This window comes from Plecotus auritus, assembly GCF_963455305.1.
Source record: "Plecotus auritus genome assembly, chromosome: 3".
Taxonomy (NCBI): Eukaryota; Metazoa; Chordata; class Mammalia; order Chiroptera; family Vespertilionidae; genus Plecotus; species Plecotus auritus.
Genome location: NC_137772.1, coordinates 28,053,626 through 28,079,098, shown reverse-complemented (window position 1 = coordinate 28,079,098; position 25,473 = coordinate 28,053,626). Strand labels below are relative to the sequence as shown.

The 25,473-nt window shown below is 36.5% G+C and overlaps 1 protein-coding gene across 2 annotated transcripts in view; it reads left to right on the top strand.

The window, feature by feature from the left end:
* Positions 1–23,012, top strand: part of KAT6A (lysine acetyltransferase 6A) — a 132,796-nt gene extending 109,784 nt beyond the window's left edge. The window contains exons 10-18 of one of the 2 annotated variants that reach the window (XR_013960087.1): positions 5,727–5,868; positions 7,394–7,555; positions 8,645–8,738; positions 10,465–10,696; positions 11,338–11,545; positions 13,143–13,745; positions 15,096–15,133; positions 16,791–17,112; positions 20,222–20,950. Coding sequence is in view for 1 of the 2 variants with exons in the window: in XM_080659320.1 (XP_080515446.1) it covers positions 5,727–5,868; positions 7,394–7,555; positions 8,645–8,738; positions 10,465–10,696; positions 11,338–11,545; positions 13,143–13,745; positions 16,791–17,112; positions 20,222–22,884 (4,426 nt within the window). In the remaining variant the exon portion in view is untranslated. Of the gene's footprint in view, positions 1–5,726; positions 5,869–7,393; positions 7,556–8,644; positions 8,739–10,464; positions 10,697–11,337; positions 11,546–13,142; positions 13,746–15,095; positions 15,134–16,790; positions 17,113–20,221 lie in introns of both variants that reach the window. The other variant, XM_080659320.1, reaches the window with a different exon arrangement.
* Positions 23,013–25,473: the final 2,461 nt, after the last annotated feature.

The following is a 25,473-nucleotide window of genomic DNA, read 5'->3' as shown; positions in this document are numbered from 1 at the left end:
TTAGAAAAGAAAGCTTGTTCAATGTGTGTATTAACTGTTTTAGGGATTGTGGTACAGATAGTCTATTACCACAGGTACCTTGTCTCTTCTACTCAAGGGGAAGAGAGGAAATCAATTGATTCAGGAATGGAAATAGAGTCAGTCTCAGCACTTGCTTATCAAGAGTATTGGTAAGAATTGAACCATGAAGCTGTCGTCAAGGTTGTTAAAAGGCTTCATTATGAATGTTACATTTTGTTTTGATAAGATTATCACTAAAATCAGATTTCTTAATCAGGTTTCAGGGAATTGGTTGTCAGTGAAGGAATAAACATTGCTAGCAGAAAAATAACAAATAAGTATAATAGGAATCAGAGAGCACCAGTAGGACAGGAGCTATAAAAGTTCATCGACTTTAAATAGAATTTTAGACATTTTCTATATATTTTCTTACCATTGTGGTTAAAGAACCTACTAAAGATTCTGTAATTTAGTAGGTTCTTTAATAATTGTGACTTTTTTCTGTCTTTGTATTCATAATTATCTTGTTTGCATTTTTTAAATAAAACTATACCTATTTAAACTTTTTAAAAAATATATTTTTATTGATTTCAGAGAGAAAGGGAGAGAGAGTGAGAGAGATATAAACATCAGTGATGAAAGAGAATCTTTGATCGGCTGCCTCCTGCATGCCCCTTATTGGGGATCGAGCCTACAACCTGGGCATGTGCATTGACTAGAGAATCGAACCAGGACCTCCTGGTTCATATGTTGATGTTCAACCACGGAGCCACATCTGCCAGGCAAAAAAACTACATATATTTATTTAAATGAATTTTGTCTTGTTTTACTTCTGAGTTCTTTTAAACTTGAGTTGACGAAAATGTTTAGAGATAGTATGTTTTCCAAATAACAATTCTGTATCCCTACTTTATTAATGACTTTATCATTCTGTGCTAAATTACTTCTAAATTATTTTTTAAAAGGTTTTAAACACTTTTAAAAATTGCAAATTTCAAAGTGTGTAAAAAGAGGACAATTAGAGCAAACAAACAAAAAGATCACAAGAGGAAAATATCTTTTGGAAAGTGGAATTAAGCATTATCTTCCATAATATCAAACTGGTGTGTGCACGTTGTTTTTTATTTGTTTGTTTTCGTTAATCCTTACCAGAGGATATGTTTTCCATTGCTTTTCAGAGAGAGTGTAAGGAAGGGAGGGAAGGGGAGAGAGAGGGAGACAGAAAAAGAGAAACATCGATATGAGAGAGACACATTGACTGGTTGTCTTCCGCATGCAAACCCGAAACCCAGGCACATGCCCTTGACCGGGAATTGAACCCGAGACCCTTCAGTGTGAGGACCAGCACTCTGTAACCACTGAGCAATATGAGCCAGGGCCATGTGTGCATTGTATATTAAGTAATCTTGCATCCCTGACCTAAAAATAAAACAAAACAAAGTGAAACAACAATAAAGCAATAGTAGTACTTCATTTGGAGTGGTATGATTAAGTCTCATGTTGAAGAGTTAGAGTTTTAAACCTGAATTTCTCCAACAGGGCCATGTGATGCTCATACATGGTAGACAGGTTCACAGAGAACCCCACTCTCCCAGTAAAAACATGACAGGAGTTACTATAATCATGGCATATTGTCTACTCCTTAGCTGTTTAGAGCTTAGCTTCATAATAACCTCTTTGCTACGAGATCTTATTGAGATCCTAGGCAGATTCCCACATAATTGATTAGCTTAGGAGGTTTCCTTAACCTTTGATCTTGTGCCTAACTTGATTCATTGTTCAGCGGTCGCCAATCTTTTGGACCTCACGGACCACCAGTGGTCTGCAGACCACTGGTTGGCAACCACTGGTATTGATTATGTATAGCCCCCATTACTGAAGAATGCATTCTTAAGGTCTTTGAATGACTATTAAATGATGGAGTAAAATGGATGCAAGGAGAATAAAAATATTCATAGTACTAATTATAAATAATAGCAGCTCTATTTATCATTTGTTGAGTTTGGTAGTGAATTAAACATCTCTGGAGTAATTCTCTAAGGTGGATATTACTATTTTTGTTTTATAGACCAGGGCCCAGCAAACTTATTCAAGATCATACAATTTAAAGTGTCAGAACCAGGATTTAATCCCACTTTTTTCTTCCATATAGCCATAACCTTTAACCACTGTGCTTGCACTACTTCATGTAGCAGCTGTATCTTGATTGTTCTCATGTAGCTTGTACCATTCATTACCTTTTTTAAAAATACATTTTTATTGATTTCAGAGAGGAAGGGAGAGGGAGAGAGAGAGAGAAACATCAATGATGAGAGAGAATCATAGATCGGCTGCCTCCTGCCTGCCCCCTATTGGGGAACGAGCCTGAAACCCAGGCATGTGCCCCTGACTGGAATTGAACCGGGACCCTTCAGTCCTCAGGCTGATGCTCTATCCACTGAACCAAATCAGCCAGGGCTTATTCATTACCTTTGATTCAAGTGATATTTGTTATAATTTTTATTACGGTATTAAAATTTTACCACAAGTTGATCTATTATGAAGGCCATATAAATTTCTACTATCTTGGGCAATCCTAAAAGCCAAGAAGGAATTCCTGGGGAGAATATTTGCATCATTGTAGAAGTAAGGGAAACAGTGCTTCCAAGGCACACAGCTGTAGCTCAGTCCTACTTTCACAGGCTAGGGTGTCAACATAGTGACTGACTTTAGAATAAATTTCAAGTGTGGAGGCTACACCCCATGATGAAGTTGATCAGAGCAACCATACTCCTATTTGATAATCAAGTCCGAGATGCTGTCAGGAAAAAGAGGACAAAAGCAGCATCCAGCAACATTCTCTAGGGTTAGGAGTATTCTTAATTTCCACAACTACACTTTATTTCACATGATCTAATGTTTATTCTTGATGTATTTTTTTCAATGACAGAACTGCAGTTATTGGTACTATTACTAGAAAAACACTTTGTTTTTTCAGGAGTTTTATCAGATGATTCCCTTTAGACTAGCAGTATCATCCCAGTGGCCCTGATTATAGTAAAGCAAGAGGCTTTTAAAATGTTTTCAGCAAGAATGAATTGGAATGAAGTAGATCATGTTTCTGCTTCCTTTTACTTTATTGTTTTTCATATAATAAGATTTGCTAAAGTTTTTTTTTTTTTACTCATCAATAAAATGCTTTGCATCTTATTATTCCAAAGAAATAGCATGAACTCATAATCTACCTGATAAGACCTGGCAGTAGTTTTCTCAGAGATTTCATTTTTTCTGACAACTTGCTTATCTAATAGAGCTTTAAAAAAAAATTATGCTTCTCTCATAGACCTTAGGAAATAAATTGTATTTTATTCTCATGTACCTAAAAGTTTAATTAGATGCTTTTAAAGTTGGCATTTATCTTTACCATAACCTGGAGAAAGTTATGGCCTGTCACTCACTGGCTCTTTTTCTTTCCTTTCTTCATTATTTCCTTCTTTTCCTTCCTTTCCTTCCATTTCTTTCCTTCCTTTCTCTCCTTTCCTACCTGCACGCCTCCTTCCCCTCTCCCCCCCCCCCCCCCCACCATTATTTTTAAAAGCACAGAATTTTATTTAGGTTTCTTAGATTCACACTGTGGGGAATATTTAGTTGTAATGTTTAGCTCTTAAAGTAAAACTGTACTCAAGGATTCTTCTGTATGTTCATGTTGCAAAAAGTTCAAGTAATTGCTTATTGAGAATTTAGCACAGGTAAATAAAGATAAGTAGTAGAATAGTGAGGGGGCATGAATTATAGTTGTATAGGGAGAACCTCATTCTTCTACGTTCCTTTTAAGAAGAAATTATTCAAAATCCAGATATTCAGGAAGACAGTCGGGCAGTTGGGGCCATTTAATTTTGAGATACTTTAAGTCTGATGGTAAAGAAGGAAAAAGCTATTTATCCTGCTGCCATTCCTTTCTGACTAGTTTGAAACAACCTGCAAAGGAAATAAACAAAGTAGCCTAGGGAACCTTTCTTTTCCATGTTTTGGTCTTGCTTCTTGACTTTAATTCATGATGTCAGTCATTTGTTTTATTCAGTACTTTATTTGGAATAAGTTTTATGCTAATGTATAATTTTATGTTATTTTGGTTTGGCTAATATTAGAGACTTTGGAAAACAGTATTACATATTTTAGACGTTTAGAATATTATACTTTAATAGTTCCTTGGAAGTTTTTAGTGTGCTGAACAGCAGCTTAAAAATAAGATGTGGTATAGGAAGAATTAATGTAAATCCCCAAGGGAGAAGGAAAAAAATCACATGCCCTTTCCCACCCTTATTTTAGCATGAAACACTTAGTACATACAGGACTAGTGTTCCATAAATATACCTTTGGAGAGGGTTTAGTTGAATGTTAAATGTTCTCAGAAAAATAATTATGCTTTAAAAACTGCTTCTAAAGTAGAACTTGAAAAAATAGTATGGTCTTCACACTTTAACAAATCTAACACTTGTGTGTGTTAATCTACCCCCCCTTTTTTTTTCTTTTTTAATGCCAGGGTAATCTTTTTTAAAGCATAGCTATCCAAACTGATAGTAACTAAATTAATAAGTTTTTAAAGTTTCCTTCATCCTAAATCCTTATTTATATGAGAGAAGATAAAGTAATTTATTTGGGTTATATTTTTTGTCATGGTATAATTCAGTATTTTGCATATGCAATTTTAATGATGGTATCATCTCAGATTACTAGGGCATGATCAGTTCTGGACACATTTCAGGATGCAAGGGTTATAAGAGGTGTATATTTTGTAATAGAAGAGCCATGTGGTCTTCTGGGCTCAAACTAAAATAGGTATAAAACTTGCTTGTTTTTAATTTAGGTTATATTACTTCCATTATGAACCGATCTTAACTTTATTGATCACTTAACTCTATTGCCTAGCAGGCCCTAGCTCCTCATTAAAATGACATTATAAAGAAGAAGTCCTGTTAAACTACTGCTAAAATAGCAAGACTAAATATGAAGTAATAACAGAGAACATCTGGAAGAATAATTTGAACTTTTATTTCACTTGTTGAATAATAGGCTTTTGAGTTGCAGAATTAAATGTGATATTTAACCAGAGGGAAAGCCAGAATTTCAGGGGTGGAAGAAGGAGGTACTATAATATGTCCTAACTTGGAAAAAACATATTCAATATTATAATTTTATACTTAAAAAGAAATACAAAACCTGCTTTTATGATATCCACTATATGTCCATTTCACTCAACACTGTATGCCTAGTGTACAGAGCCTGACAGTACATATTCAACAAATGTGGATTTTCTGATATTAATGAATGAATGACCAAATAAAGGAAGAAAGAGTATATAATTTGACAAAGTTTTCTTCACTTACTGGTATGTTCTGAAGGTAGACTTTTATTTTCTACTTACTGGAGATTATCAAGGAGGAGAGAATGTGAGATTTTTTGTGTGTCTGTCAAAGGGAAGACTGCAAAGTATTAGTCAAATAGGAAGAACATGGAATTTTGTGTCTTGATTTCTCATCCTTGCTCTCCTGCTATTAGTTGGGTACTATTATCCAAATTAGTTTTATCTTTAGGTTTTTTTTCTTTCTTTCATTTGATATATGGGGTTAATGATACATTCTCTACCTTTTTACTTGTGTAGTAATGAGAGTAAAAAAAGAATTGTTGTGAAAGTTTAGTCTTATAAAATATAAAGCCCTGTCCCTTTTTTTAATTATTGTTTATAGGCTGCCTAAACTATATCTTTGTGAATTCTGCCTAAAATATATGAAAAGTAGAACTATTCTACAGCAGCACATGAAGAAATGTGGTTGGTTCCATCCTCCTGCCAATGAGATTTACAGAAAGAATAACATATCTGTCTTTGAGGTAAAGTAGATGTTTAGTAGTTGTCCTCTCCATTTCAAATATAGTGCCACCTGTACTGTATCTAATTGTGCAACTTGATTTTTGGGGGAAATGTTATTTTACTGTTGTTCATTCACTGTTCAGAAAATTCTGCTATGAGAAGCAGAATTAGGCCAATACAAATGGTACCAAGTTCACAAGCTTGATCTCAAAATAAGTCTATATTTCATTAAATTAATGATTAATTATATATTATATATCTATTTTATGTACCATTAAGAAGGAAAAAGTACTATTAATGATTTGTAAGACTCGATTTGATTATAAAATGCTACCTGGTTTTATATGTGTTCAGAAGTGATTAAATTTTGTCTCAGAATCTATTAACTAGGGCGTTTAAATGAAAAGATTTCTGTTGCTCTATTTAAAGGAATATTTTGTATAGGTATATTTAAATAGCAGTAGTAAATGTTAATACATTTCCTGGCTTCATGATGATATGACTTATCTATGTTTGTGATTATTCTGTGTTGTTAGTGGTATTTAATATCTTGATCCACAGTTTTGTGGTTTGATTGGCAATTGTTGAGTACCTGCCGTGTGTTCAGTTCTTTTAATTACTAGAATTTACATTACTAGAATTCTAGGTGATAGAATTTCAGATTGTCAGGTCTACTCAAGTTTTTACTTTCTTGATCTTCCCTAAGTCTTTATTTCAGTTGAGGAATACAGAAATGCTTCACCTGGGGGAAAGGGGAAAGGGTGTGGTGTAGAGGACTGTTTCAGAGCAAATTGTTCCTCAACTCAAACATATATTGGTGTATATTTTAAAATAAGTAATATTAAATTACTAAAATTGTTCAAAAGGTTTCAGTCTTGAAATGCCAGTGTCTTAGGGGTCTAATGTGGGCATCCATTGGCATTTTCATCAAAGAGTAAGCTCCAGCAACTCCAAGAGCTCAGGGTGCCAGGAGCAACGAAGCCTAGTGCTCCTGATCTTGGCCAGCCCGAGTCTAACACATATCCCATTTGCCAGGTTGCCAGGGAACCTGCTTAATTAAATCTCCCTCAGTAGTTTTATTTGGGGATAAATCTGGTCATGGCAGCCAGACTACATTGCTTCTGGCTGCTGGCACAGATTAGGTTATAGTTATTCTTTGTTTTATTTACATAGGTATTTTAGAAGTGGTTGTATTTAGATCTTCTATTATATTAAATACTTGTAAAAAAAGGAAACAGATCAACTTGCCATCTGAAGGATTCCTGTAGTCAATCTGTTATAAAAGCGAAAAGTGCTATTTTTAAAATGGCCATCAACTCCTTATCTAGCTATTCATGCTTTGTTGAATACAGTTGTTTTAAAACAGCAGGTATTACTATAATCCTGCTGTTTCCAGGGATAGCTTCGAGGTTCCAGTGTGTTCTGATCACTGACAGCTTCTCTTAGGCTGGACTGTGGATACTCAGAGGTGCTTGTAACTGACCTGTATTATTCTGGAAATAAAGAGATACTCTGCTGACTATTTTGTTCTATTTTTTCTTCTAGGTTGATGGGAATGTGAGTACCATTTATTGTCAGAACCTGTGTCTCTTGGCAAAGTTGTTTCTTGACCACAAAACACTCTATTATGATGTGGAGCCATTTCTTTTTTATGTCCTAACACAGAATGATGTCAAGGGCTGCCACCTTGTTGGTTACTTTTCTAAAGTAAGTATATCAGCTTAAATCTGAATTCATATGTAAATCTGAAACAATCTTTACTGGTTCTCACTAGGAGATACTACAGGGTACAGGACCTTCTGAGTGCCATCTTGCTTTTTAGAAAGGAAACTAGAAGGAACATTCAGAAACATACCAAGTGCTAGAAGGTACCTAGTAACATTCAACAGACTATATACTCTCCTAGGAACATGCACTGCTGGTTATACTCAAGAGGAAAAGTTTTAAATGACTTCTATTCCCATGGTGATAATAGATAGAACTTGTGAAATAAACAGTCATTACCTGTTTAAGTTCTCAGTTTAAATCTTCTCTTCCTAGTTTGAATTTTAGGTATAGAAATAAGAATAAGAAGAAAGTTTTATTACAGGATATTTTTCTCCTTCCTTTAATCTTTTATTCTGTTGGGAGAAAAAAGTTTTATTTTGTAGTCAAACAACGTGAAAGATGTCTTTTTATTTGAGCAAGCCCAAGGTAAAATCTAAGTGAATAAAATAAGTAGAAGGACAGCTGGCTATATAAGCATTTTGTTAGTAGGCTATTTTAATAGTTAAATGTAATTTAAGCTATATTACCTGGTTTGTAAGAATATAGTTGTACCTAACACTTTTGGACTATTATTTGTAAACTTAGGTACAGCTTATAGGGAGGTGGGACTGCACTGTGTATGTAGCTCCAGAGGAGGAAATAAAAGAAGCTTTGAAATAGTTGATGGCGAATCTTATAATTTCTGGCGTGCCATATTGATTCAAAATTGGTAGCTTTGCAAAGTGATTGGGACTCAGATTCCTCTGCTCATTTTAGGCATTGACTTACTGTTTTTGAGTTGCAGATGCTGTTGGATGGCATCATTTATTTTATAATTTATTCTTCTGGGATAGTTGCTTTGTGGGTAATGGCAATGAGTTAACATAATCCTCTCTCCTCCCAGTGGGGTATTTTTTCTTGATGTGCATTGTTTTTCCCAAAGGACCAGAGCTGTGGTTTTGACCGTTAGTATTTGTTTCTTAATAATTAGCATTATTATTCATCTTATCAGCTTATTGTTTTAAACTTGGCTTCTATTTTCTCCACCAGGAAAAGCACTGCCAACAGAAATACAATGTTTCCTGTATAATGATTCTTCCCCAATACCAGCGTAAGGGCTATGGCAGGTTTCTCATCGATTTCAGTAAGTAGTGTAACGTAATTTTTTGTTAATATCTTCTTATGGACCGTGTGTGTGTGTGTGTGTGTGTGTGTGTGTATGTGTGTATGTACGTGTGAGTGTGTATAATATTTTAAAGATTTGCAGATGATTTATTGCTTGTCATACTGCTGTATGGAATTTTAAAACTTAAAGTCATGAATTTTTTTCTTTTGGTTGGACATTAAATATTTTTAAATAGCTAATATTAAATACCAACTTCCTTGAATTTGCAGCTGTTAAGTTACAGTGGAACTTAGTTTTATGTAGTAATTCTAACTCACAACAATACTAAACATTTTATACCTACTTAAATTAATATTAATAAAGAAGTACAGCACCTGCCCTAATTTTGTTACCCAAAATGTGTGCATCATTTTTTAGTTATAGGCTCTACTTAGTGGTTAAAAATATGTGATGCACCTTTAAAAATCTTAAAATTAAATGATAAGGAAATAATCTGAGTTAAATATTGAAAGCTAATGGTTCTATAAACATCATTGTGGAACTTGAATTTTGTTTTACATATTGATAATCTTGCTTAGAAAATAAATGTATGTTCATAATAAATTTTATATTGATTATAAAATAGTGATATTTGAGGGAATATTTTCTCAGATACTGCTAAAAATAATATTTTGAAAATATTCAGAAACAATGGTTTAAACTAAGGATTTTGACAATAGGCAATCCTTCTAAATATCAGATGATTATATCACCAGTGTTAAGAAGTTAATAGTCCAGTGAAGCTTATTCTCCTTGGCCTTAGACTATACAACTGACCGTATTTTACTGGAAATAAAATTGGTTATTTTGTAAATTTCCTTGTTTTTTTTTTGGATTAGTAGTAGAGAGTGAATATTGATATATTGTTTTGAAATAGGACTCATGACGTGACATAGGGGAAATACGCTGATTAGTCTTTTTTTTTTTGAGATATGCAATCTATTACAGTGTTTGTTTTCAATTATTTTTTGTAATGTAATATATTTTCCCACATTACCATTCTTATACTGATTTTATGCTTAATGACAAAAAACATTTCTTCTGGCATCTCCATTTTTGACACGTTCCCTTAGAATTTATGCCTTCTTTTTCCTGTTCTTGAGAGTCATGCACCAGACAAGAGGACAAAGTAATACCATTATACGCTCACAGTGACACCCTCATTCCTGCTTACCAAAAATTAGGGTGATAGGTAATTGTGAGGAGAGCTTTGGTTGAAGTGAGAAATTGTCTTCTAATTCCCTCTCAAAGAACCACAATCTTAATAGATAGGATTACATAAACACTGGCATTCTTTTGTGTTGTTCAATTCAGATATAGCTCTTGCCATCTAGTGGTCCAAGGAAAACATTGCAAGGGTGGTTTTCTATAGCACATTAAATAAAAAACATTGCCTTAAACTTACTAATGCAGCCCATCAATATGAAGTCCTGAAGTGTAACAGTTTGAATATTATAACAATGTTTATGTTAAGTATAGACCAAGTGATATTAGCCTAATGTTCATTGTAGACAATTATGTAATCTTCCTGCAAATTGGTTTTCAAGTAATTTTGCAATTTTATCATTTTTCTTGAAGGAATTTGCTTTTGTAATTATTACTGCTTACTGTACTTAGATTGGTTGTGGCAGAGGGGATTGTTATGTTGGTGAATTAGCCTAATTTAGGCTCTCTGACATCCTTGTAATTTGGGGGGTTTCTTTAGGTTATTTGTTATCAAAGCGCGAAGGCCAAGCAGGGTCTCCAGAGAAACCATTATCCGATCTAGGTCGTCTTTCCTACATGGCTTATTGGAAAAGTGTAATATTGGAGTGCCTTTATCACCAAAATGACAAGCAAATCAGCATTAAGAAGTTGAGTAAGTTGACTGGAATCTGTCCTCAAGACATTACTTCCACACTCCACCACCTAAGAATGCTGGACTTCCGTAGTGACCAGTGAGTATTACACCCTTTTGTGTACCTCTGAAGGGTAATTAGGTGGAGCAGCCAAATTATCGATGGAAGAGCATAACTAATATAAATGATACATTTGGTGGTCCTCAGACATCATTTTCTTGTCTATGATATTTGATACTACTGACCATATTTTTCTAAACTATTTCTAAACTTCCTCCTAATGTTTGAATGTTACTTTCTAGTATCGGGAGTTTCTTCAGCCCTAGAAACAATTTCATATAAATTATACCCATGATTTATTTTCATATAACATGGTACAAAATGAAATATAGATCAAAGGAAAGAGCTCACCTTTATCTAGAAAGGAGGCATTTGAGCTAGAAATATGGAAAATAGGAGGTAAAGTTCAGGGAAGTATCAGAAATTCTGAGATGGGGAGTATGATACAATAAATGATTAAAATAATTTCATCCATTGCTGTTGTTGAATGTTAAGTATCTAACTTCATATTTTATAGCTATCTCTTGTGATGGCATATTTCTGTATTTCAGCTTCCCAGGCTTGCTATTTTTTAAGCATTTATCACCATCTCCAGGGTTTTCTGGGCGTTATAGTTCTGTATTCATTGTTAGGAACTCCTTGTACATTGTTGATTGCTATAAACTTTTCTTTGGTTCCAGATTTGTAATTATCCGCCGGGAAAAACTTATTCAGGATCACATGACAAAGCTTCAGCTGAATTTGCGACCTGTAGATGTAGATCCAGAATGCTTGCGCTGGACTCCTGTCATAGTCTCCAATTCTGTTGTCTCAGAGGAGGAAGAGGAGGAGGCTGAGGAAGGAGAAAGTGAAGAGCTGCAGTGCCAGGAAAGAGAATTAGAGACAAATGTAAGGACATGGGTAGTCTATTTTTTGTGACAGAAGGATATATTTTGGGTTTTCATGAGTATCTGTGATATATATATAAATAAAATAAACCAATACAGTAAATTCACATTAGAATTTCAGAGTTTATTTTAATTCAGTTGTTGAACGTCAACCCATGAATCAGGAGGTCGTGGTTCAATTCCTGGTCAGGGTACATGCCTAGGTTGCAGGCTTGATCCCCGGTGAGGGGTTGGGGAAGGTGGGAGGCAGCCGAACTGTGATTCTCTCTCATCATTGATGTTTCTCTCTCCCCCTCTCCCTCTCTCTCTCTGAAATGAAAAACAAAACAAAACTGGGTTTTATATACTTATTTGTATTTTTTAAGCCTTGGATCATTGGGAGACCTTCAAATTTGTTATGTGTTACTTATGACTAAATATTTCTTATCAGAGTGCCAATAAGCAGCTGAATTTTAAGCTATATAGTAATTGAGGAATCGGAATTGAAACTAAATCTGACTTGTTAAAAATGAAAAGAAAATACATTTTCCTTAAGATAAAACATTATGGAATAACGTAAATGTGTATGTTTTCTAAGAGAGCACTAACTAGTTTAGTAGGTACACAGACATCTTTAGCCATTAAAAGGTTAAAGCCATTAAAGAGTTACAGCCTTTAAAAGGAGAGACTGTATAGATTTCAATATTTTTCTTCATGTGATGCATATCTTTTTTTATTTTTTTTTATTTTTATTTTTTAAAATATATTTTATTGATATTTCACAGAGAGGAAGGGAGAGGGATAGAGAGCTAGAAACATCGATCAGCTGCCTCCTGCACACCTCCCACTGAGGATGTGCCTGCAACCAAGGTACATGCCCTTGACCGGAATCGAACCCGGGACCTTTCAGTCCGCAGGCCGACGCTCTATCCACTGAGCCAAACCGGTTTCGGCTGCATATCTTTTTTTAAAAAAATTCTTTCATCCTTTAAAAAAATCTATGCCCTCCTTAGATAATGTAAACAAATTCTTGTCCCTGTTTAATTTAATTTTTAAGATTAAATTATATATTCAGAATAAAAAGAAATCAAAATAATTATAGAAAATTTCTTTCATTTTTTTCGAACACCCCCTTTTTCTTGCTCATATTCCAGAGCCCATCTCATCTCTGTTTATAAATTTTTATTTCTGAGAAGTTTCAGAAACTATCTCACTTAAAATTTATAAGAATAATAATATTCATTTTGTTTATTGAAGATAGTATTTCATAGTGTCTCGGAGCACCAGTTCTTGGGTCAGACTGCCAAGGTTTATATCCCAACTTCTTCATTTGCTGTTGCATGACCTGGGGTAACTTACTTAAATTTTTTGTACCCCAGTTACCTAATCTATAAAATGGGCATATAATTATACTTTATACAATTATTGTGAAAATTAAATACCTTTTTAAAGCATTTAAAAGTGTCTGACACATAAGAAATATTCATGTTAGCTATTAAATAATAATTTTCTTTTTTTAAGCTCTGTTTTCTCACCTTAGTATTTAAAAGATCTGAATAGGAGATAGTACCAGATAAGATTGAAAAATTAACCAGCATGGTTTTATTTTCTAAAATCAGGTGGGAAAGACTGCATTTCAGGAGAAGAAAGAACAAGATTCTTATTCTTCAATAGAAAGTGAGAAGAAACCAGAAGTTTTGGCACCAACCAGTTCTACACGTTTGAACAAACAAGTTCTTCCCCGGGACAGTCTTCCTGCAAATAATCAGCCATCTCGGAGAGGCCGCTGTGGGAGGAAGAACAAAAAAAACCAGGAACGTTTTGGTGATAAAGATTCTAAACTGCTCTTAGAAGAGTCATCAACTCCTCAGGAACAATATGGAGAATGTGAGGAAAAATCAGAAACCTCCCAAGGACAATACACTGAAAGTGAGGAACAGTTGGTAGCCTCTCAGGAGCAGCCAAGCCAGGATGGGAAGCCAGACATTCCCAAAAGAAGACTAAGTGAAGGGATTGAGCTATGGCGAGGACATCTAAAGAAAAGCCCTGAGGCTCTGAAGTGTAGGTTACCAGAAGCCAATGATAGACTGTCCCGTCGCTATAGTGATGGTGACAAGGCTCTCCTCAGGGGCTTCAGTGAGAGTAGTGAGGAGGAAGAGGAGCCGGAAAGTCCTCGGTCCAACTCACCACCAATTCTTACAAAGCCCACATTGAAGCGAAAGGTAAAGCATTTCTTTGATGTCTTTCCTTCTTCCAGTTGCAGTTTATTGTATACAGTTGTTCTCTTCTAGAGTTCTAAAAGAGTAAATATGGAAGTTTTTAGTGGGTTATTTTTTAAACTCCAAGCCTCAGTATATTGTTTCCAGTGTCTATTTGAAATGTGTATGTGACTTCTATGATTCATGGTAATTAGCTTAGAAGTCATAAGCTTATTTAAGGGTTGACAGACTATTTTTCAGCTTGCTGTTTGATATTTAAATAATGACAGGGATTTTAAAAATATTTTTAAATGTGTATAGTTTAGAAATTATTATATTAGAAAAGGAGAGGGCAGTATTGCATAGTTCCATGGAAAGTGGATGTATATTGGGGTGCTCAGAGCGAAGCCATTCATCTTATCTTGAGTGGTACTATTTTCCCTGTACTCTCACCTCCCTTCTCTCTCTCCGCTTCACTCTGCCAGTAGTTTGTCTTAACCTCATTTTAAAAATATTTTCTAAGCTATATATTTCATCATCGTGCAAATTTTGAATGAGAGCCAGTTTGTTAAAAAATTCTGTGAGATGATGATGGTGACTTTTGTTAAACTGTATACCAGAAATACTCCAGGCTATGGAGTCATCTTGAATCATTGTCACAAGCCAGCCAGCCTGAAGTATGTCAGTTCTCTGGATAAGCCACCCTGTAGTAGTGAGGTGACAGCTTTCATATAAAGCAATGAAATAATTCCTTTCTTTGGCAGACCCTTAAAAAACAAAAGGTAGGGCTATTTATTTTTTTTTAAAAGCTCTTCATTTTAGAACTGTTTTAGATTTATAGAATTATTGCAAAGAAAGTACAGAGAGTTTCTGTATTCCCCACATCCAGTTTCCCCTATTATTAACCTCTCGGGTTGATATAGTATATTTGTCACAAATAGTGAGCCAATTAATTGATATATTATTAACTAGAGTACATACTTTATTCAGATTTCCTCAGTTCTCCCAAATGTCCTTTTTCTGTTCCAGGATCCCATCCAGCATATTGCATTACATTTAGTAGTTATGTCTTCATAGGCCCTTCTTGGTTATAATAGTTTCTCAGACTCTTTGTTTTTGGTGACCTTGAAAGTTTTGAGAATGTTCCTCATGATATTAGAATGGGGTAATGTATTTTTAAGAAGAAGACCACAGAGGTAAAGTGCCATTCTCGTCACATCATATAAAGGGTATCTACTACTATCAGTATATATATACAAGGGTACTTACTATCAATATGACTTTCCACTGTTGTTAACCTCCATCACCTGGCTTGAGCTTGTGTTTGTCAGGTTTTTCCACTGTAAAGGTATTCCTTTTTTCCTTTTTCTGTAGTCTTTGGAGGAAATCTCTGTCTACAACCCACACTTGAGGTATGGGGAGTAATACTCTACTCCTTAAGAGCAGAATACCTGTGTTTATTTAGAATCCTGCTTGGGATATTTATCCATTCTCTACATTTATTTATTTGTTTGTTTATACATTTATATCGCTTTGGACTCATAGATACTTACTTTATACTTTGAGTTATCCATTACTACTACTTTATTTATTTTGTTGCTCCAATTCTTCTAGCTTTGGATATTGGGAACTCTTTTCATTTTATTCCTGTGTTCCTTTAACATACATGCCTTCATCTTTGCGAAGGTTTTTGTTTGTTTTGTTTTGAGCACTTCCTTACTTTTGGTACTAAAAAGATGTTTCAGGTTCAACTTGTATATTTCATGCTCCAGTCAATTATTTCTCCAAAGAGCAAGGTCATGTTTAACTTAGTTTGAAAATTGTATTCTTAACTAGAAGGATTAGTAAATTTTAAGTGGAGAAAAAGTGAACTCTTGACTAATTCTACTATTCATTATAGAAGAATATATCTTTGCCATTTTATAAAATAAAACTTGTTTGTGTAAAAAAGGAATATTATACTAGGCAGTGAGATCATGTACAAAGTACTTTTGAAGTTCTTGAAGAAACTCACTTGACTGAGAGTCATAGACTGTATTTTACAACCATTTCTGTACTGACGGCATGTGTGACCTTAAGTCCTGTAACCTTTCTCGCCTCTGTAGAATGAGGGAATTGGCTTAGGTCATTGGCTTAGATGCATCATTTTTGTTTTGTGCTATTGTGTGCAAATTGTGCCTAATGTGCCAAATTCTAATAACAGATTTATTTTATTACTTTTGAAATGCTTCACTAACATCAGGTAAATACCTATCAGCTCCACATTTCTGCATTCCAATAAACTCCATGGATAATGCATGAAACGGCATACTGAAGGTTCTGCTGATAGTTCTGCTGACCTTCATAGTAGAGCTATGAGACAAACAGAAAGTGTTTATTCCTTTTTTTCTCTTGAGGGAAAGAGAAGTTGAGGGACTAACCAATATGTCATTTTAATAATGAAATAGACATCTCCCTAGGGCAGTGGTCGGCAAACTCATTAGTCAACAGAGTGGCAAACTGCGGATCGCGAGCCGCATTTGGCTCGCGAGCCGCAGTTTGCCGACCATGGCCCTAGGGTGAATAAGTCACTCTTAATAAGGGAATTACAATATCTGTCCTTTGGGGCCTGCCTGCCTATTCTTTTACAAAGTTGTATTCAGTTATCCAACATCTGTGTATCTATGATACATTATGTATAGTATCTTACTATGGTATTTTGAAATAATATTTAAAATCTATTTTGAGCTCAGGCTGGTGTAGCTCAGTTGGGGGTTGTCCCATGCACCGAAAGGTTGGTGGTTCAATTCCCAGTCAGGGCACATGCCCAGGTTGCAAGCTCCATCCCTGGTAGGGGACATACAGGAAGCAGCTGATCGGTGTTTCACTCTCACATTGATGTTTCTTTCTCTCTTTCCCTCTCCTTTCCTCTCTATCAATAAACATTTTTTAAAATTTAAATATATTTTGGTAAATAGCATCCTCATTTTATGTGTGCTAATTCTATTAGGTTTAAAAACTATTAATCATATTATTAGTAGAAATGATAGTGTTCATTACTGTTAATAAAATTATTTCTCTTTTAAATAGAAACCAATTCTTCACCGAAGGAGGAGAGTCCGAAAGCGCAAACACCACAATAGCAGTGTGGTCACAGAAACTATTTCTGAGACTACAGAAGTTTTAGATGAACCTTTTGAAGACTCTGACTCTGAAAGGCCAATGCCAAGATTAGAACCCACCTTTGAGATTGATGAAGAAGAGGAGGAAGAGGATGAAAATGAACTATTCTCTAGAGGATACTTCCATCGGTTGTCCTCACAGAATGTTCTCAGGTGTCGATCCTCTTCTAAGAGGAAGTCGAAAGATGAAGATGATGACGACGATGATGAAGAGTCAGATGATGCCGATGGTATGTTTTACAGACCTTTTGCTTATTGTATTTTTATTGTCTTTAGCGATACAGCAGTGATAGCTGTAAAACCTTCAATAAAAAGGCTGAAAAACAAACACAGCCTACTAAGTAACTAAACGATGACTTGGTAATCTCTAAAAAGTTGTATCAAGTGTATTCACTCTCATTTAATCCTCTGTCCTTTTAAAGTGCTTTTTTTCTAATTTCCCCTTCAACCTGGGACTATTGCTGTTTCTGCAGAAAATTCTTTTTCTGCCGAATCCTTTTTTGTCCATTATCTGAAACTTTAGTTAATAGGTGGACTAGACTTAGTGTCAGGACGATATTTAAATAATAACTCTTTACTAGAACGTGCTCTCTATAGATTTAGTCTGTTTCGCTTACTGCAGTGTACTGAGTGCTTAATATAGGTACTCAATAAATAGTTAACAAATGCTAAGAAGATGGTTCTTAAATAAGATCAGATTCATGTAAATTGGACTTGCTTCAGATCTGTTCAGGAATCTTTCCTGAATCATGTCTTTAAGTGTCTTACTCAATTAGTAGTACATTTGTAATTAAAATGGTAACAATACTTCAAAATATGGTATAGCTAAACATTCAATGATTTACTTTTAAAGCACCCTTGTTATTATTTCCTCTTTAGAAATGAAGAAATGGGCTCATACGTGAGCTGGGTCACACACTAGTTAGTCATTTGCATCCTTGCCTCAGTTTTTGCCAGAGAATCATCCTGCCTACATCTGCAGTGTTTGCTTTGCATGGGGTCAAACTGAGCTTTTTGAATTTGAAGGAATCTAGTTGAACATAGGTATAAACGTATAGCTTTTATGGATTAACTAGTTGAGCTTTTTATTCTTTTAAAAATAAATTCACTCAGTTTCTTTTTTTCTTTTTTTAATGCTCTCCTTTTCTGAAAAGGATCCCTTTTTTTTTTTAATTTAAATTCTTTATTGTTGAAAGTATTACATATGTCTCCTTTTCCCCCCTAGCACAAGCCCTCACCTAAATTCATTCAGTTTCAAATCTAGTGGATAACTTTCATTTTCTCCATGCTCATATATTTATACAATACTTCTTTTTAAAGGTGAAACTTTCTTTTTTAAAAAATAGTTTTATTGATTTCAGAGAGGAAAGGAGAAGGCGAGAGATAGAAACATCAATGATGAGAGAGAATCATTGATTGGCTGCCTCCTGCATGCCCCCTACTGGTGTCCGAGCCTGCAACCCTGGCATGTGCCCTTGATCAGAATCGAACCCAGGACTCTTCAGTCCACAGGCCCAAGCTCTATCCACTGAGCCAAACCAACCAAGACTACAATAAATACTTTTAATAAAGTGACAAGATGACTGATTTTTTGCTTTGGTAATGATTTTCCAGAGTTTTGTTATATTTTGAGATATATAATAAGTAGGAAACTAAAAATTTATTTTAAAAATTTGGCACATTAGTAAAATTATAACTTGTATCATTATAAACTAAAATAGTATCCTCTAAGTTTCTGTTGAGTTGGACAAATTTTCTTTGTTTTCAAATTGTTTTTGCTAACTATACCTTTTAGCTTTCCCCTGCAAATCATGTTCTTGCCTTGGTTTTCTTCCCTTTAAAAATTAATGGGAAATGTGCCCTACCCGGTTTGGCTCAGTGGATAGAGCATCGATCTGCAGACGGAAGGGTCTCAGGTTCGATTCTGGTTGCAGGCTCGAGGCAACCAGTCAGTGTGTCTCTCTCGCATCAATGTTTCTATCTCCCTTGTACTCTCTCTAAAAATCAATGGAAAAATATCCTCCGGTGAGGATTAAATAAATAAATGGAAATGGAAATGTACTTAATGCCACACCAAAAATGTTAAGATGGGGACTTTTATATGCTATGCCTATTTTACTACAATTTTTTAAAAGGAACAAATTAATTGTGAAGAAAATAATGCTAAAATAAAATTTATTTTTAATAAACCATTGTTATTGGTGCTTCAGCTTTTTCTTCAGGTCAGTATTTGTCTAGGACTAAATGCTTTGCAGCTATTCCCATACAAATATGACATTTATTTTGTAGGATTGCTCAATCATGGCTCGTGAAATTAACTGAAGTAATGATTTTGTGGAAAATAAGACAAATCAGAGAATATACACTGAGTGGCCAGATTATTATGATCTCTGAACGCATAATAATCTGAATGCATAATAATCTGGCCACTCAGTGTGTGTGCGTGCGCGTGCGTGCGTGTGTGTGTGTGTGTGTGTGTGTTAGAGGCCCGGTGCATGAATTCGTGCATGGGCAGTTGGCCGGCCGGCCTGCCTGCTGGTTGAACTCCTGCTCAAGGGGACAATTTGCATATTAGCCTTTTATTATATAGGATATACACTGAGTGGCCAGATAATTATGCGTTCAGAGATCATCATAATCTGACTACTCAGTATAAATTGCATCAGAAAAAAAGCCCTGGCTGGGTGGCTCAGTTAGTTGGAGTGTTGTCCCATATACCAATGGGTTTCAGGTTCAATTCCTGGTCAGGGACATACCTAGGTTGTGGGTCATGGCGCATGCAGGAGGCAACTAATTAATGTTTCTCCCTTTCTCCCCTCCTCTCTCTGTCCCCCTCCCTCCCTACCACTCTCTCCCTCTCTCTCCCTCTCCCACTCTTTCTAAAATCAATGAAACATGTCCTCAGGTGAGGATTACAAAAACAAAACACGAAGATATGAGCTGATTTATAACTTACATAATAAAGATAATTTGTCTAAAGTAGTTGTAATAACTACTTAGTATTTGCACCTTTATAAAGCTCATCTCTATTTTATAAATGATAAAACTGAATTAGAGGAACTTTCCCAAACTATACAGTTGGAACTGGTTTTAGCTAGTGGATGGTAACAGAATGTTGACTAGCATTCTTTCACTGTTCTGCCAACTTACCTTATAACTTTAGAAGATGTCACTAATTAGGCTTCTTCTTTAGATTCTTAACTTGACAATGAAGATAATCAAGTTTGTGGTGATTAATGAAATTATTTCTGTTGTGTATGTTGGTCTCAGAAAAAGGCATTAAAAAATATAAGATCTTATAACCTGTTTTTATTTTTATTTTTTTATCCCTTTGTACAGACACTCCTATCCTAAAGCCAGTACCTGTCTTGAGAAAATGTGATGTGAAAGATTCTCCACATGAGCCAGATACATCCACACCTATGAAAAAGAAAAAGGGATGGCCCAAAGGCAAGAGCCGCAAACCAATCCACTGGAAGAAAAGACCTGGTCGCAAGCCAGGATTTAAGTTGAATCGAGAAATCATGCCTGTTTCTTCTACTCAAGAACGCATTGTTGAGTCCATTGTCCCCATTCTTAATCCTGGACGTAAACTCAGAATTCAAGAGAATGATGAAACTGTTGAATCAAAGGAAGACTTACCTTTAACCGAAGAAAGGAAGGAAGAAGAGGAGATGCACATGGAAGCAGAAGAGGTTGAGGAGGGAGAAGAAGAAGATACAACCAGCAGTGAAGTTAGAGCAGTTTCTCCAGTGGACAGTAACAGTCCCGAGATGGAAATGAAAGAACCTGAGGTAGAGGAGGAAGAAGAGAAACCCTGTGTCTCAGAAGAGCAGAGGCAATCTGAGGAAGAGCAACAAGAACTGGAAGAACAGGAGCAAGAGGAAGAGGATGAAGTGGCTATAGAGACAAACCAGAATGAAGACCATGATGCAGATGATGAAGATGATGGTCATCTAGAATCTACAAAGAAAAAAGAACTAGAGGAGCAGCCCATTAGAGAAGATGTCAAAGAGGGTCCTGGTAGTCAGGAGTCTTTTTTAGATACGAATATGCAGAACAGTAGGGAGAATATAAAGGATAAAGAGGAAACAGAACCAGATTCTGAAGAAGAACAGACTTCCCATGAAACATCCGTGATATCAGAGCATATGCCAGGGTCTGAGGATGATCATGAAGAAGATTCAAACTCTAAAGAAGAATTAATTGAGTTAAAAGAGGAAGATGAAATTCCCCATAGTGAACTGGATCTGGAAACTGTGCAAGCAGTACAGTCCTTGACTCAAGAAGAAAGCAATGAGCACGAGGGTGCCTACCAGGATTGTGAAGAGACACTTGCAGCTTGTCAGACGCTGCAGAGCTACACACAAGCTGATGAAGACCCTCAGATGTCAATGGTTGAAGACTGTCATGCTTCTGAACACAATAGTCCAATATCTTCTGTTCAGTCTCATCCCAGTCAGTCAGTCCGTTCAGTCAGCAGTCCCAATGTGCCTGCCCTTGAAAGTGGTTACACCCAGATCAGCCCAGAACAAGGATCCCTGTCCGCCCCCTCTATGCAGAACATGGAGACCAGCCCCATGATGGATGTGCCTTCCGTATCAGACCACTCTCAGCAGGTGGTGGACAGTGGCTTCAGTGATCTGGGCAGCATTGAGAGCACCACAGAAAACTATGAGAACCCTAGCAGTTATGATTCCACAATGGGCGGCAGCATTTGTGGGAATAACTCTTCCCAGAGCAGCTGCTCCTATGGTGGGTTATCGTCCTCCAGCAGCCTCACCCAGAACAGTTGTGTTGTCACTCAGCAAATGGCAAACATGGGCAACAGCTGCAGTATGATGCAGCAGAACAATGTCCAGCCTGCTGCCAACTGCAACATCAAGTCACCTCAGAGCTGTGTGGTGGAGCGGCCTCCCAGTAACCAGCAGCCGCCGCCGCCGCCACCAGCGCAGCAGCAACAGCAGCAGCAACAGCAACCAGCACCTCAGCCTCCACCACCCCAGCAGCAGCAGCAGCAGCAGCAGCAGCCGCCACCACCTCAGCCCCAGCAGCCTCAACCCCCACCGCCACCTCAACAGCAGCCGCCCCTGTCACAGTGTAGTATGAATAACAGTTTCACTCCAGCGCCTATGATCATGGAGATACCAGAATCTGGAAGCACTGGGAACATCAGTATCTATGAGAGGATTCCAGGGGATTTTGGTGCCGGCAGCTACTCTCAACCGTCAGCCACCTTCAGTTTAGCCAAGTTACAGCAGCTGACTAACACCATTATGGACCCTCATGCCATGCCTTATAGCCATTCTCCTGCTGTGACTTCCTATGCAACTAGTGTTTCTTTGTCTAATACAGGGCTGGCTCAGCTAGCTCCATCTCATCCATTAGCTGGGACCCCTCAAGCACAAGCCACCATGACACCACCCCCAAACTTGGCATCTACCACCATGAACCTCACGTCACCTCTGCTACAGTGCAACATGTCTGCTACCAACATTGGCATTCCTCACACTCAGAGGTTGCAAGGGCAAATGCCAGTCAAGGGGCACATTTCCATCCGCTCCAAATCTGCACCACTGCCCTCTGCAGCTGCTCACCAGCAGCAGCTGTATGGCCGCAGTCCACCAGCGGTTGCCATGCAGGCTGGCCCTCGTGCATTGGCCGTTCAGCGTGGCATGAACATGGGGGTTAATTTAATGCCAACCCCTACCTATAATGTTAATTCCATGAATATGAACACCTTGAATGCCATGAACAGTTATCGAATGACACAACCCATGATGAACAGCAGTTACCATAGTAACCCTGCCTACATGAACCAGACAGCACAGTATCCTATGCAGATGCAGATGGGGATGATGGGGAGCCAGGCCTATACCCAGCAGCCTATGCAGCCAAACCCTCATGGAAACATGATGTACACTGGCCCCTCCCATCACAGCTACATGAATGCTGCTGGTGTGCCCAAGCAGTCACTCAATGGACCTTACATGAGAAGATGAGCAAGATGAACTTGCAATTAAAAACTTAAATATATATAAATAAAGGAACCTTTTATACTGACAAACCAGAGAAAAATGGACCTTTTTTTCCAGTTAAAATATTGCTGTAGATTTAGAGGAATTTTTCTTTGGTTTATTTTATTTTTTAAAAAACCTGGTCTTCTCTTTTTTGGGGGTTCATTTTGTCTGGGTTTTGGTTTTCTTCATAATCTTGAACATTTTACAATAGAACTCATCTAAAAATAGATTTGGGGATAGGGGAAACATGCACAAAAATCTTTTCATAATTAAAAAGAGCCTTACTTTCTTTACATACCACATGGACAGAATTTGTGTAAAAGTGAAATATCTTGATTTTATTTGAAGATGTATGTTTCCCCTCACTGTTTGCAGCTCCCAGTGTTGTCATTTTTAAATGTTATATATACATCTCGAGGGTTAACCAGACCCTTTCCTCTGAACCCAACTTTTCATTTCCTACTTCATTCCAGCAGGAGGCACTTATGGGAGACTCGGACGGGGACATGGAGAACAACCCAAGCTCCTTAAACTTATTATTATTGTTAATATTATTATTATTATTATTAATAAAGTGAGGCAGGAAAATGCTTCTCCTTTTAAAATCCCCTCCACTCCCTACACACACACACACACACACACACACACACACACACACACACACACACACACACACACACACACACACCTCTTGAAACCTTTCCCCCAAAATGTTTCTTTTTAGATGGACTTCATTGAAATGTTTGTCTTTCTTAAATCAAGTGTAATATAATTTTTTTTTTACTATACCCACTTAGCACTCAGAGACACACAAATACTGTAAGTCTCAATTAACAGCAGAATCTCAGAGGAAAGCTGTTTGCAATCCTAATTTAGCCTTGGAGGAATAGAGATGGTCAATTAACAATCAAAAAGAGGAAATTAACCTCTTGTTTTTTTACCACCTGGTGAATCAGCCATAAAAGCCCACGTTCCACGCAACCTCTTGTTTTTAGTATGTACTTTGAGATGCTAAGGGTCTTGATTCCTGAGCCTTTGACTCTGATTAAACTCAAACAACAGTTCCTAGTGATTAGCCTCTTACATTCTAACAGTGTTGATGGATAACTGTTTCAGTGATTTGAAAATACCTGGCAAACATTTGATACTGTTTATGTTGGAAGAGATGACAGAATGTGTGTTGTAAGGAAGATCATGGTGAGTTTTATAGCTACTTAAATGATACATACCTCTGGTCTTCATTTGTCTTTTGAGATCCTGAGTTCATCCCCTGTGAATCAGAGTGCACTAGCTGCTCACCTGTGAGTGGCTGAAGAGAAGAAAGATAAACCAACCACCAGCATAGCAGGGCAAATCTGGACAGCAGGGTTTTAGCAGGCTCCTATGTTGTTCCCAATTCCATTCTCTTGTGCAGCCAGTTTGCCCATTCTCTTCCTGTTACTTGCTCCAGGGATAGGTAAAAAAATCTATATATATATACATATATATATATTCCATCATTAGAAGATGGAAATTATTATACCACTTGGTATGTGCAGTCAAATATCCAAAAGGAGGAAGTACTGCTTAAAGAAATACCTATAAGCATTAAATTCTCTCCTTTATTTGTATATTTTATATAGATAAATTTTGAAGTACTAATTAGGCATTACATTTTTCAAATGCACAGGTTTGTTGTTTTTTTAAAAATACAATTTAATTGACTTTCTCAATTAAATGTGTTACATAGAAAAAGGCAGAATTCCACATCCTAGCGCTATCAATTCTGAGCATGTACAAGGCTGTGTAGGACCCAGTTTCTCTGTATATACTATTCCAGTTCTCAATCATCTATGTAGAAAGTGCACTGTTCTGCCCTCTCCCTATCTTCAGCTATGTCATTGCTTCCTGGTTGGGGTGGGGTTGGGGTGGGTCGGGAGGGAAGTATATTGGGAGGAGGGTGGTGGGTCAAGGCAGAAGGAGAAGCTGTTGCAATGAGGGCCGTGAATTCAGTTTCTGTTGGTTTTCGATTGTGTTTGGTTTTGTTTCTTTCTTAAAAAAAAAAAAAAAAAAGATTCAATCGGGCAGCTCCCTTTTTCCACAAGCCTTTTTGTGACTAGAACTATTGTAGAGAAAATGTTCTTTTCTATATTATAAAAGAAATTATCCAACACCGTAATATTGGTACCTGTCATTTTTTCACTTCTGTTTTAAAAAAATGTATTTTTAGCAAAATAACTTGGGTAATCTTCTAAAAAAGAAATTTAAAAACTCACTGTTAGTGACTTTGATGCCTTTTAAAATAAGAGCTTTTTCATTTCATTCCATCTTTAAAATTTTTTATCTTTGTTGTAGAATATTAAAAACTATTTTAAGAAAGATAAAAATTCTCTTTAAAGAGATCTCTAGAGTGTGTGAATAGAGCTCCAGATGCCTCTAAAAGCCGCATGTACAAATGAAGCTAACTAAGTCTATTCCTGTCTGTTTATATTTGCTTTTCCTGTTTTGTAACCTCTTTGTACTTTGTTCATGGTGACTTGTAAGCTAAGGGGAAGGGTGCCTAGATGCCTTTGTATTTCTCCATGTCATGCG